This window comes from Glycine soja, chromosome 1, assembly GCF_004193775.1.
Source record: "Glycine soja cultivar W05 chromosome 1, ASM419377v2, whole genome shotgun sequence".
NCBI lineage: Eukaryota > Viridiplantae > Streptophyta > Magnoliopsida > Fabales > Fabaceae > Glycine > Glycine soja.
Window position 1 is genome coordinate 52,141,382 of NC_041002.1, and position 13,418 is coordinate 52,154,799.

The 13,418-nt window shown below is 31.3% G+C and overlaps 1 protein-coding gene across 1 annotated transcript; it reads right to left on the reverse strand.

Moving 5' to 3' along the window:
• Positions 1 to 7,486: 7,486 nt before the first annotated feature.
• On the reverse strand, positions 7,487 to 11,820 carry LOC114421170 (BTB/POZ domain-containing protein At3g50780-like). Its single transcript, XM_028386997.1, has 3 exons — positions 11,359 to 11,820; positions 10,216 to 11,041; positions 7,487 to 8,665 (listed from the first exon to the last, which is right to left on the reverse strand). Exons 2-3 carry the CDS (start codon positions 10,846 to 10,848, stop codon positions 7,730 to 7,732), a joined length of 1,569 nt encoding a protein of 522 aa, XP_028242798.1. The 5' UTR covers positions 10,849 to 11,041; positions 11,359 to 11,820; the 3' UTR covers positions 7,487 to 7,729.
• Positions 11,821 to 13,418: the final 1,598 nt, after the last annotated feature.

Consider the following 13,418-nt stretch of genomic DNA (forward strand, 5'->3'; position numbering starts at 1 on the left):
TAGACATTGTTTAAGTTTCTACTTTCTAAAATATCAATGCTTTAACTTTATATTTGATATTTTTAATCAAAGACGCTTATTACTAAATTCTTATAATTATGATTTGACAAGTTATTTTTATATTGGTGCTGATCGATTAATTGGATTCATTCAGTCTTGGGCCAGTGTCTATCTTTGACCCACTGAAAATTTTAGGTAGCTAAAATAAATGGGACTGTAGAAAAGGGCTTATATACTGTATAGGTTGATACAGATTATGGAATAATCAGCCCGTGTAGTGCTACCATTGCCCATTGCCATAGGATGACAGGGTACCGAGAAAAAATTTTATGTACTTGGATAACTTCTAAAATTATGATAAATTATAATAAATCAATCTTGATTTTGATTAAATTTGAATGTTTGGATTGTTTTTAAAATTATGGTAGAATCAATTATGATGTAAGAGCATCTCTAAAACAAGAAACTTATTTGGGTTTTTTAATTATCTTTTTGTGGTCCCCACATCACTTTTTTAATTATGCTGTGTCATTTCATTTATCAAAAACTCATATAAAATTTTACTCCAATATAAGAAATCACAAGAAATTCAAACATTAGAGTTTCTTATATAAGAAACTATCCTTAGCACAACAAAGGAACTCACTTTATCACGTCATCATTATGTTCTAATGCAGAAGAACTCATAAGAAATCGTTCCTTAGTCTAAAAAATCGTTCCCCACTTGAGAAAGTAGAAGTATCTTATTTTTTTTTATCAAAATCAGTAAAATTAATTTTATTTCAAATCAATTTTTTCACCGTCAATCCAAATATTGTTAACTATGGTCTGGAACCACCATGTCTTGTGGTCCCAACCAATAAATGGATGACAAGGTTCTTGTTAGAGAGATGTAATGATATATGGACGAGGGTTACCGGCATTTTCAATTACGGAGGTTTAAAATTTAAAAAACAAAATTATCAATTTAACGCAAATCACGCTACGGTTAGTTGTTTACTATCAATATCCAACAAATAAATGAATAACAGCCAAATCGTATTTTCTTTCTTCTTATTCTTAATCAAATAATTATAAATATCTTCTTCCAAAAATAATTGTTGTTGTCGTCTCTCTTCCTGAACGCCAGAAAATTTTATCTTGTTGATTGATATCAATAACAATCCTTGTTTGCTTCTAAAAGAGAAAAGTAATGTCCTGCCTCTCTGCAAATATGACTTTGTTGGCCAATTTGTTAATTGATCAAAAGTTTCAATGGAATTTGATATCATCCGTTGGTATAAGAGTCATGGTTAGAACTTAGAAGAATTAGCAAACAAGAAACAGATTCTAATCGGTTATATTATATATAACTCTATTAGGTGCTTTGTAGAAGAAATATATAACAGTGCCTATATTATATACATCTCTAGAAAATTCATCCCCTATAGAACAAGTAGAAACACAAACCTATTAGTTCAAAGTGAAAAGAAAAAGATACAGGGAGAAGAAAATCATGCATATGGCGGCGCGGTGTGGCTCGATCGTCGTTTACTTTTTTATGGTATTTCCTTTCCTACTCCGTTATAAGAATTTGTGCATGATATTCAAAACCAGATAACCACGACTATGCATTAAGCGTTGATTTAAAATTGCCGTTAATGCTTACGCCTTTAAGCTGTAATGTTGTTCGTGATTTAGTAGGTTGAACACGTGTCCTTCATTTATTGCCCGAAATCCCAAATGACCTGGTAGTCCCGGACAATAATATAATTTCTCCTGTATGTCCTAGGCTAACCACCCTCATTCCATAAGCAATATAGGAAGTGCATGAAGCAATTCCAAAAGTGAAAAAAAAAAAAAAATACCCTCATTTTGATAAAGCTAAAAACCCCTCTTTGCGTTGCATGGCCCATCTTCAGAGCTCACTCCTCACGCCTTCCCCCAATTACTTAACATTATGCTGTAAATATTAATTAGTAGATGGTCCATGCAAGTCAGAAAATCTTGGCTGCTTTTTTTTCTTAAAAAAAAAAAATCATGTTAGAAAAGTTTAAAGAGAAATGAAGAATTGGAGTATTTTTTAGGAGGGATGTGAAATGATGCTCACACTTCCCAAGATCGAGATCATATATATACCATGATATTTATAGATTATATCCTAAAACATAATGCTGGTACTTGGTAGTGAGAGATAATACATGTTAATTGACTCATATAAGACGAAAAGAAAAAATATTTAAATTATTTATTCTTTTATGAACTTTTTTGGTTCTGGAGTTATAATTTGTCAACCTTTATATTGTTTCTTTCATAATTTATCTATTTATGAATAATCAATTTACATCAAGAAAAAAAATCATTATTAATCTTTTTTAGGGTTAATTATGGGTCGACTTTTCATGTAGTGACGAATCTCTTTTAGGTAAATAAATATTGAGAAATATTAATAATAAATTTCCCTATGTGATTAAGATGAACAATAAGAAAAGTAAATTAAGAGAGTAAGAGAAGAAGAAGAATAATATAAAAAAAAATTTAATGTGAAAATCCCTTCAATATAAAAGGGAAAAATCATGGAACTAAGGTGTGTAATAAATTAAAAAAATATATTTGCTTGTGACAAAAAGGAGATGTTACAAGAATGATGTGAATTTGAATTTCTTGTATGAAAATATTTGTGTGAAATTAAAATAAAATGAATTATACTTTGATTTGTTTTATAAATTCTTTATGCATTTGATTTATTATCATAAATGGATTTATTTTAAAAAAATTGTTAATTCAAGAAAAAGTTGTATGTTCTGCATATCCTTTTCATGAAATTTGTTTTTAAAAATGTGATTTACAGGTTAATCGAGCATTTCTTCTCTGAAATGTTTATATATATTTTTTTTGAATTCTACCCTTTTGCTATCATAAGTTGTTTTGTTCGAAAGAATATTTGTCTCTGAAATTGTAAGTTCTTTTTTATTTTTTCAATTTTTTTATAATTGTTTTTCTTTTAGCATCAAGAGAAAAATATCTCGACCATCAGATAAAATTATAATGATTTCAATATCACACAATAAGATGGTTTATAATATTTCTCAAACACTCATTAAGTATGGTGAAAATATATAACTCTCTTTTCTTAAAAAGGATTACAAAAACTCTCTCACTCTATCTTTGGTGAGGGATCTCATTTGCTTCCTTGCAGTAACTCCTCATAAGCCCCCATTTATATATAGTAGAGGAATGTGACTTCTCCCGAGAGTAATAAATAGATATAAATTAATTTTCATATTTTCCAAAATTCTTGAAAATATTATGTCAATTTTTTTAAGATAAATGTGATATCATCAACAATCAAAAATAAAATTTCAAAGTCTTCGAATCTCTACTTTTTTATTTTCCATAAATCTGATGTTATCAATATTTGTTGAATGTGATGCCATAATTATAGAGGAATTTGCAACCGTAAACAAGGTGCATATATATGTTAGTTTACTAAATAAGTGGAAGAAGGTAGAGATATTAGTCCAATAAACAAGTAAAGATAGGGAGTATCAACGAAAAGACACTTGATCGTCCAAGTTAAAATTTATTTCAATCGTGCAACAGTGTATAGTGATGTGAAAAGTGTCCCATTTATATAAGGCAGGAGATGTGAATGAATCATGGCCCTAATATTCGAGTGTAACCATGGCCATAGTGCTAGGCATGGAGTGTGTCTCTTGATTGGTAAATATTCTAAAAAGTCATGGCATGGGAGATGTGATGTGAGTTAGTTGCTTAAATTTTTTATTTTTCAAGCATTGGGAACATATAGAGTCTCGCGCGGTTAGATGGTTTGAATACCAATTTTTATTTGGTGGGTGAAGTACTAATGTTCCACATCAACTACACCAAATTCAAAGAGTATAGATCGTAGATTTTTTTTTTTGGTAAAGTTAATTTTTAAAAATGAATAATCATAATTAATTCTTCGAAAAAACAGCGTCACGAACGGTGGATAAGGTTGGAGCCGAGCTACAAGTTGGCAGTGGGGGGTATTTATCAAGGGCACATTTATCTAGCAATCATCACTTATCATGAGTCAGGTCAGGACCACCTAGGCATTCAAATACTTGGCTGAAGAAAATCCTTTCTATATAATTTGTGGATTGGGTTTTATGACTTTATCTCATCATGTTTCTAAATAATTTCAAAACGGAATCATGTACATAGTTGTTCATCTATTTTTTCCGTACTATTTTTTTTTATTACAACAATGATTTTATTTTACATTTTTTCTCTTTTCTTTCTGTACTACTTTGTCTTATAATTTCATTTTGTACCTAAATAAATTTTATAAAATTGGCTTGCAAGTTGATAATTATTCCTTACTTATATAGTTTAATTAGATTATATCAATAGTCATTGTGAGGTCTATCTCTAACACACACCCCTCACCTCAAGAACTGAAAATCTTGAACGTAAAATTAACAAGACTAATTATTTGCGAGTGATCTAATAGCGAGTGATTTAATAGATCTAATAATAACTTTTTTTATAATAGACTTTGATATTATCTTAAAATTTAGATAATGTCTAACTCAATCCTATAAAACTAGTTTTGTAAAATGAGGAATTTACACTTATATACTTTTATTTGGTCATATCCCTAATTAATTTTAAGAACTCAAATACACTTTCTCATGCTAAGAATTGAACATCTTGTGTGAAGTTTACAAAATGGGACATCTATTGATATTGATAGTCCAATAACGGTCTGATAAGCCTGTGACACTTAATAGGATAGACTTTGGGCCTTTACTTCATGCACCTCTTATTTTGCTTATTGCACCTCCTAAAAGACTCCAATGGACAAGAATGCCCCTCTCACTAGACACTCCTATTTCAAAATGTCTATTTTGAAAGAGTATCTTATTCCAAAATATAAAATTTCAAATTTTGAAGTAGGAATTTTGGAAAAGATTTTAGAATTATTTATCCTATTTCAGAATAACTATTCCAAAATATATTTTTTTATCGTCTACGATAGATCAACTCTCTCAGACATTTCTTGAATTGCGTGAATATGGTGATCACTAATGGTGATTATTCATCACTGATAGGTCACGTTATTAACACAATGCTCTAACCAACTGAGTTAATAGACTAATTATATTATAAAATAAATAATGTTATTATATATAACACTAAAATTTCTAATGTATATTTAATGCGCATATAAATTTAAATTATAAATTTTGTGACAATTAATTTTGATATAACTCATATGGATTAGCTAATCCCTATGTTTTTTTATAAATAAAAAAGCATTCACTATTAAAAAATTATTAATAAATTAGAAAAACATATGGATTAGCTAATTGTATGAGTTATATCAAAATTAATTATCACAAAATTTATTATTTAAATTTACATGCGCATTAAATATACATTAGAAATTTTAGTGTTATATATAACTACATTATTTATTTTATAATATAATTGACATATTAATTCAGTTGGTTAGAATATCATGCTGATAATGCGAAAGTCATAGGTTTGACTCTGTATGAGTTATACGGATTACATAATTTATAAAAACAAAAAATACTTAAGGGCATTTTTGGAATTTTATTTTAATGCTGGGTGCACAAACAATATACCTGGTGCACCTAGCAACAACCAAATATGTTCCATGCACTATCATTACTTTTTCTCCTTTATAAAAGACTGTTATGGCATGCTCATATACAAAAGATGAAATAGGAGTTAAAAGGCTTAAGCCCATTTGAGAAAGATCATAACAAGGTTTTGTCTGTTTTGTTGGAAGCTACTATTGGCACTATCAATACTGCTATTGGTACTATCAACCGTCGGCTTTAAATTTTTTCTTTTAAAAATGCCTTTTTCATGGAAACTTGATTTTGTGGACAAAATACACAATGGAGTTATGTTTTTGTTGTGTAAGAGGGAGTGAAAAAAAGCACACAACAAAAATATGATTATGTTGTGTATTTTTTGCCAACGAAATCATTGTTTCTGCTGTGTAAGTTTTTTGCCTCCCCTTTTATTCAATGGAAACATTTTTTTTTTCATTAAATTTTTATTATAAAATTTTAATTAATTTAGATATAAGTTACCCTTTTTACTTGAACTAGTTACAATACAAATTATATTAATGACAACACACATGACTTTTTTTTAAGAATAATCAAATTAATTGATATAATTTATTTTTCTATTTAAATTTAAATTAATGATTGCATAAGTTATCATTTTTAATTTTATACAAATTAATATCATAAATTGATTTGATTATTGTTAATAAAGATAATTCATATAATAATTAATTTGATTACGTTTATAAAGGATACCTTCTATCCAATTAATTCAATTTTAATTAAGAAAAATATATTGATTACTATTAAAAATGATAAATTATATCACCATAATTTTATAGCTTTTAAAAAAGGTAACTTGCATTTATAATTAATTAAAAAATATATAAAAAATAGACAATGAAAACATGTTTTTATTTTGTAAAAAGGGATGCAAAAAAATACACAATCCAAACATGATTCCGTTGGCAAAATATAAAACAAAATCATATTTCTGTTGTGTATTTTTATTTTTTGCATTCCCTCTTATACAACGGAAATATGATTTCATTGTGTATTTTGCTAACAAAAACATGTTTTGGTGAAAAGAGTATTTTTGGAAGAAAAAATATTTAAAGTTCAATACCAATAGTAGTATTGATAGTGACAATAGTAGCTCCCATTTTGTTTTGTACTTGACTACTAGGCTTTGTTGTTTGTTCTAAAGTGCTGGTTGGGTCTCTGTTTCGATATCTTTGGATGATTGAGAGTGTTTGTTTTCTATACTGGGCCTAGAAAAGAAAAAGGTTGCAACCCGGTGACACAAAAGACATACAGAAAGAATGCAAGTTAAATTAGCATATTTAGATTCTACTTAATAAAAATGTTAGTTAATTTAATAGTACACGGTTAGTACGGTAGAAGACAATCTCGTCTTATGTAAGAGGTACTCAATCAAATGTAAATTTATGAAAAATATTGTGCAATACGGAAAAAAAAAAGAAAAAAAAAACTGCTATCGCGACTTAACTAGACTTTGTGAATTTTCTTGAGTATAAATAGCTAGTATAAATCACCATTTCTGCAGTCATGTCAACTACTATGACGCCAGTTATTAATTATATCTTAAAAGTACGACATATTAAGCTATGTTTGGATTACCGTTGAAGGGTGCCAAACGTATTTTTAAAGGAGTTTGTATCTTTCGCTCTCAATATACTTTTGAAAGGGTTTAAACATTACACCAAATAGTGGTTAAAAAATATTCACTTCTTTATTTTTAATGTTTTGAAATGAAGTATCCCCATACCTTGTATTGAATAGTGGGGTTTGCTTCCACTAAAGTAAGAACCTATAATCTAACTATTAATTGAAAAAATTGCTATTAAAATTATAATTGAATGTATGCACTTGTATAATAAAAAAAAATTCAATTTAGAAAAACTAAATCCTTGGTATTTGTATAATTACTGAAAGTTACAATTCAACGAGTGATTGTATACATGAAACGGCCATATATACAGAACTCAGTACCAGTTAGCAGCTGGAGGTAAACCACATTGGCAAATCAACATATCATTTATAATTGCTTAGTCACCTCAAAAGAGAAATTCTAATTCCAAAACCATTCTAAGATATATTCAAGAACATATCATCACATGGTGCTTTGACAACATTCAACTATCTGGCATGGCATTACTTTGGCCTTCCACATATGGCCTAATGAAAGTCCTCCGCCACCACACCTCAAAAGCTCTCTGAAGATTGGGACAGCCATCACCAGTTTTCAAGAAACTTCCAACCCATGAAAGCAAAATACTCTGCTGATCCTCCAAAGGCAAGGTGAGAATTGTCCTTCCAATTCCTTCCTCCACAAGTTTCCTATCAAATGACCTGCACCCGTGCTGCAACCAGTTATAGTCATTGATTAGAGGCTGTAGCCATGTCTGCAACAACAACTGGCGCGTGTTCTTTGATGGCAAAACCTCCCCTCTTCCAATGCCAACATATAGTCTTCCTGAAATGCAACTGACATGATAACGAAATGCAATCGGAAGCTTTCCATGGAGGGCTGCCAATTCCTGCTGGTTTGCCCACATCAGCGCAAAATCTTCAGCAGCTTGTTTGTCAACTAAAATCTCAAGCAACCATGACAAGTTATCAGCTTCAAGAGCTATATGTTTTACTACAGGTTCTTTGTTATCACTAAAGCTTGGCTCTGCCACCTGGTTGAACAGACACAATAAAGAATCCATGCAATTTCTGCATGACTTATTAATCATGTCATTACAGAGGTCAGCTGAGCCTGAAGAACTTGGAAGACTGTTATTCTCCCTAAGGAGCTTTAGAACTATGGATTTCATCTCTCGGCGACCTCTCTCCTCATTGCTTTTGAGAACAAGTTCAACAATGTGGGAGAGGGTATCTTTTGGGGAATTAGAAAAATCAGGAGAAACTCGTTTTAGCACCGGATTTACCCCAATTCCTTCTCCTTGGAGTCGTAGGATGGTTGAGATCACCTTTTCTTCTTCTTCCTCTCCATTCCAAGGGACTGCCTCCAAGTACTCCAAACATGATTGGATACATGAGCTGAAGCCAAGGAATTCTGTGACCTGCAAAATTGTTTCTTTTAGATTACATGTCTAGCAATGGTGCATAATCCATCAAATATTCAGTGGCTCATTCCTAGCAAATGATAAAATGGTGAAACAAGGACGAGAAAGATTTGAAATGAAGACAATATTTAGCAAGAAGTTATTACTGAGGTTTTAGGCTCTATCTTTCATAATGAAGCCTTATAGAGAACAGGTCAGAAATATTGTGGCCCATGATAAAATACTATGATCTTACAGGGAACTGGGCATAAGAATTACCATATACTAGGTAATCTTACTATTTTTATATGAGGGTGGGTGGGAGGAACTCATGTGACACCGTGGTTATATCGTATGATCATCGTTTCAGGCTACTTATTTGTATACTTGTTGAGAGTTACAATGTATCTACTAGTTGATCACAATAATTTTATAAAAATGACCACCATATGATACATTGATTATTTTAACATCATCACTATAGTTAGCATTCATTGCACATTTTAACTACTGATTTCCATCAACAGTAGTTAGTATATGAGTAATTGAGTATGTATAAGAAAAATGGCACAATACAAGAAATTTCTAGTTCCCATCCACCTTTAAGATGAAGATGGAGAAAAGATGATGCATTGAAGTGATTCAAGACCTCTCAAGAACAATGCATCTGTAAATTGTCTTAAAAATAATAACTCCTTACTCAACCGTAATGCACCGGTTTTCATTACAGTACAGCAGTTCCATATTATATGATAATCATGATGTTGGCACGCTAGTTTACAATATCACAAAGCAGTACAAAATATTTTTTCTTCCAGAATAATTCTAGTCAAATGCTAATGAGTGCCCTTGAGGTAGTATTAGTTAAGGAAACAAAAGTTTAAAGCATTTAACAAAGGGAACATATTGCAAACACAAAAATCATTTCCTAATAGAGCGTATTTAATGGTCCTTAGAATACTACTATTAGTTAACAAAGCCCATAATTTCTTGTAAAAAAAAAAAAACAAAATCCATAATTCTATATACTCTCACGTCATCCTCCTAATTATTAAATGGAAAAAAAGTTTTGAATGCCTTTTATGTTCCTAAAATATTAAATGCATTTCCTTTTTATTTAATAGTTTCTTTATAAAGATGAAGAGAATATGGCATTACTCTATCCTTATTGAGTTTATATTTTGGCTTATTCCATGAAAGATAAAACTGCAGTTGATTGCAGCATTAAGAATCTAAATAGCATTGTTTAAATTCAAGATATATTAGTATATATTGGGGAAGAAAAAACCATGCTGAAAATATTTATCATAGTGGAGCCTGAATTAACTCGATAAGAATTATAATTAATGAGGAGTTTAAATATTAGTGGAGATATAAACACAAGCCTCCAAGGAAGCATAGTATTTCAGACAAACAAATAGACAGCACCACAGAAATAATCTGAAAAATATAATCGTACTACTAGATGTGAGAACAAAAGAGTAATAGCAAAGAACATATTTCTTCTTTCCCAGAAATGCCTTACTAAACAGAATTAGCAACAAAGCATGACAGAGTTAGCAAATTACCTTGAGTATTCGAAGAATGCGAGAAACACTTTGCTTCATTAGCCGCTGTTTCATTTCTTTGCAGTACATAAGTCCAACAGTCTCAACATATATTTCAACATCCTCACAGTCATCAACTTGGAGACATGATAAACCAGATTGTTCAGAAAGTTTATCAGCAAAGAAACTACTTTTCTCTATTAGAACATCCCTGTGCACACTTAACTTCACACAAAATCCCTGCTTTCCAAGGAGAAGCAGCTTCATGTCACAAGTTCCAGGTTCACCAAACTCAATAGCTACCTTTTTGGGCAAAGATTCAAGTTTGGGCTTGGGTGTTCTCTGTGCAGGCACAGAAGTGCTAGGTGGAGGTCTTTCTGGATCATCATTACATTGTTGAGCATCTGAAACCACCAATCTTGATGGGGCAGGCACTGTTTTTCTCTCACTCACTGAGACAGCCTTTTTCTGGGAACTGGTCTTTGGGGGTGGTGAAGAGGGTTTGAGTTTATTCAAAGGGTTTTGAGGCTTGAGGCTTTTCTGAAACCCAACAGGAGTAGGGCAACACCAAAACCCTTCAGGGGTGACAGCAATTGGAACATTTTTAATCTTTGTTTGACCTTGCTCTACCCGTGAATGCCTAATATCCCCCATAAGTGACAAGGATTCTCAGCTAATATAAAACAAGATATAGCATCACAGTGAAAATGATGCAGTGGAGACAAATCTTTGTTTCCCTATTTAACAACCAATTTCTTAATTTGCCCTCATAAAATATGGAAAATAAGCAAAATGAAAAGCTGCAGTCTTTGAAGCTGATCTACTTCCCCCAAAAGAACCGGTGCCACTGCAGTTTCACACAAAGTGCATGGAACATGAGGAATGTTCAATGGACTAAAAATTTGATTTTTTTCTCAAATGGGAAAAAAGATTTGAACTGAAACCCAAGCAGAACGGCAGGAACATATGCAGAGCAGCAGAAGTGTGTAAAAATATTTATTTTTTCAAAATTTTAATAGAAAAATGGTTGGAGCATTTTCAAAAGTATAACCAAGAAGTTCTATATCTGACCTCATCAAAGTAACTACAGATCAGCACATAGAAAATGACCCTTGTCTCTCTTTGGACACTAGTAACTAGTAAACGGAAAAGCAGAAAACTTACCAAACATTGGTCATATTATGAGAAGCCTGTGAAAAGTGAAAACCCATGTCGTATCCAATGTTTTGTTTAAGCTCATAGCGTTATAAATGATTGAAGAGGAGCTGAAGTGTTGACCATCAAGGGAACCGGTGAAGAAAGAGTTGCAGGGAGGAATAATGAGTTTAGTTAAGACCCTCTTTAATTTGTGAAGAATAGAGAACACCACGAGACCCGAAAAAAAGAGAAAAAGGAGCAACCAAATGAAATGATATGGAACGAGATGATGATGGTTTATGGGCTGTGTTTTCTTACTTTCCACTTTACCGGTTCCATGCTTTTGATGATTTGGGTCTCAGAATTTGCATCACCTCCAGGATTCAACCATTTCTCTTCTCTCTAATTAAAAAGAGAATTTTACGAGATAAAATAAAAATAAAGTATTAGTACCTTTCTTTTATTTATCCTGTTTCTCCTATACACAACTCAGCAGCAATCAAACAGACAAGAAGCACGCCTCTCATTTTATTGTTTTGTTTTATTTCTTTATTTATTAAGATATTGTTTTGTTGATTCTTTACGTATGTCACTGTTGCTTTTATCATGTACTCATGTAGAGTAGAGTAAAGCTAAAGTATGTATGCTTGCTTGTTACATGGTGTAATTACAAGTACGTCCCTGGAGCTCTAGTTGAGTTAAGGTGCAGGGTGCAAATGTTTAATGCCAAATTAAAGTAGAAGAGCTAAAGAGGAATCTTGATATTGATAGCAGATTGGTGTCTGTCAGAAAGGTGTTAAGTAGTTTCTCTCTTTTGGTTGTTTTTTATTTTTGAAAGAGGCAGTTACCCGTGGAATTGTAGTAGTAGTAGGATATAAACATGAAAGCGATGGATGGTCCTAAAATCCAAACCCAAAAATATGGATCTTCCAATAACAGACGGCGGTGCTTCCTTTTTAATTGACCTCTTTTTGCTTGGATGCATTTTACTTACAAGTTTCATAGCCATGTGCATGTTTATTTTTCGGTTGCAAATTGATGTTTCGAGTAAAATAAAATTTGTAAAAGCAACCAATTTTTTTTTAAATTATATCTGTGAGTCATTAGATTTACCTCGATATGCATATTTATATAATAAAATATATGAAAATATTGAATTACATAAAATAAATTTTATTTTTTAAGTATAAAAAAGTTCATGTAGATAAAAGGTTCACATTCACATTAATCATTAAATTAAAAACTTATCAAATAATGATATGAAAACATCTCCGGTCTAAAACAAGACACAATGATCATTATATAGACATTATGCAACGGATACACTAAAACTCAATCATATATACAACGTGATATCATGTTAGTGAAAAATAACACCATGACACTTAAGAGTACATAACAAGACATGTCATACAATGGATATGTCAAGTCACTCTCACTAAGTGAACATTCAAACCGAGTGTATTTACCCCCAAAACTTAGACTCCGAAGAATCCGTTTGGGTCTCACCTTCCTAATTCAGGTCCAACTCCTAAAATAACTTTTGCATGTAGACATTGTTCATGAATTATACAATATTCACGACCTCACACTTATTTTCAAACACGTTTTACACAATGTGTTACAATTTAACACCTTAGGTTCTTAACTTGGAATCCTACACTTTTCTTTTAACACCTCTCGCATTGCGCTACAATTTAACACCTTCCTAACTTGGAACCTTACACTTTTCTTTTAACACCCAACACATTGCACTACAATTTAACACCTCAAGTTCCTAACTTGGAACCTCACACTTTCCTTTTAACACCTCGCACATAAACATTTTTCTCAAGGTAAACACTAGTCGGATTATTGTATAATTCACAACTCAAAACACAAGTAGTATCATATCAAGTATTAACCACACATTTATTCACAAGCATATCCTATGTCCACAATTTAACACCTCCCAATGTCACAATCCACCATTACATATTCATGTGTATCTCAGAAATTAAAACACGCTCAACTTACCAGTTATACTCAATCTCAATCACAATTCATAATATACAAATAGTATTACATATATAAACACACACAATATA

Excerpts from the sequence above, each read along its gene's own strand:
- LOC114421170 (XM_028386997.1), bottom strand. The coding sequence starts at position 10,848 with ATGGGGGATATTAGGCATTCACGGGTAGAGCAAGGTCAAACAAAGATT. Across the intron at positions 8,666-10,215 it reads GCATTCTTCGAATACTCAAG|GTCACAGAATTCCTTGGCTT; the intron begins GTAATTTGCTAA and ends ACAATTTTGCAG.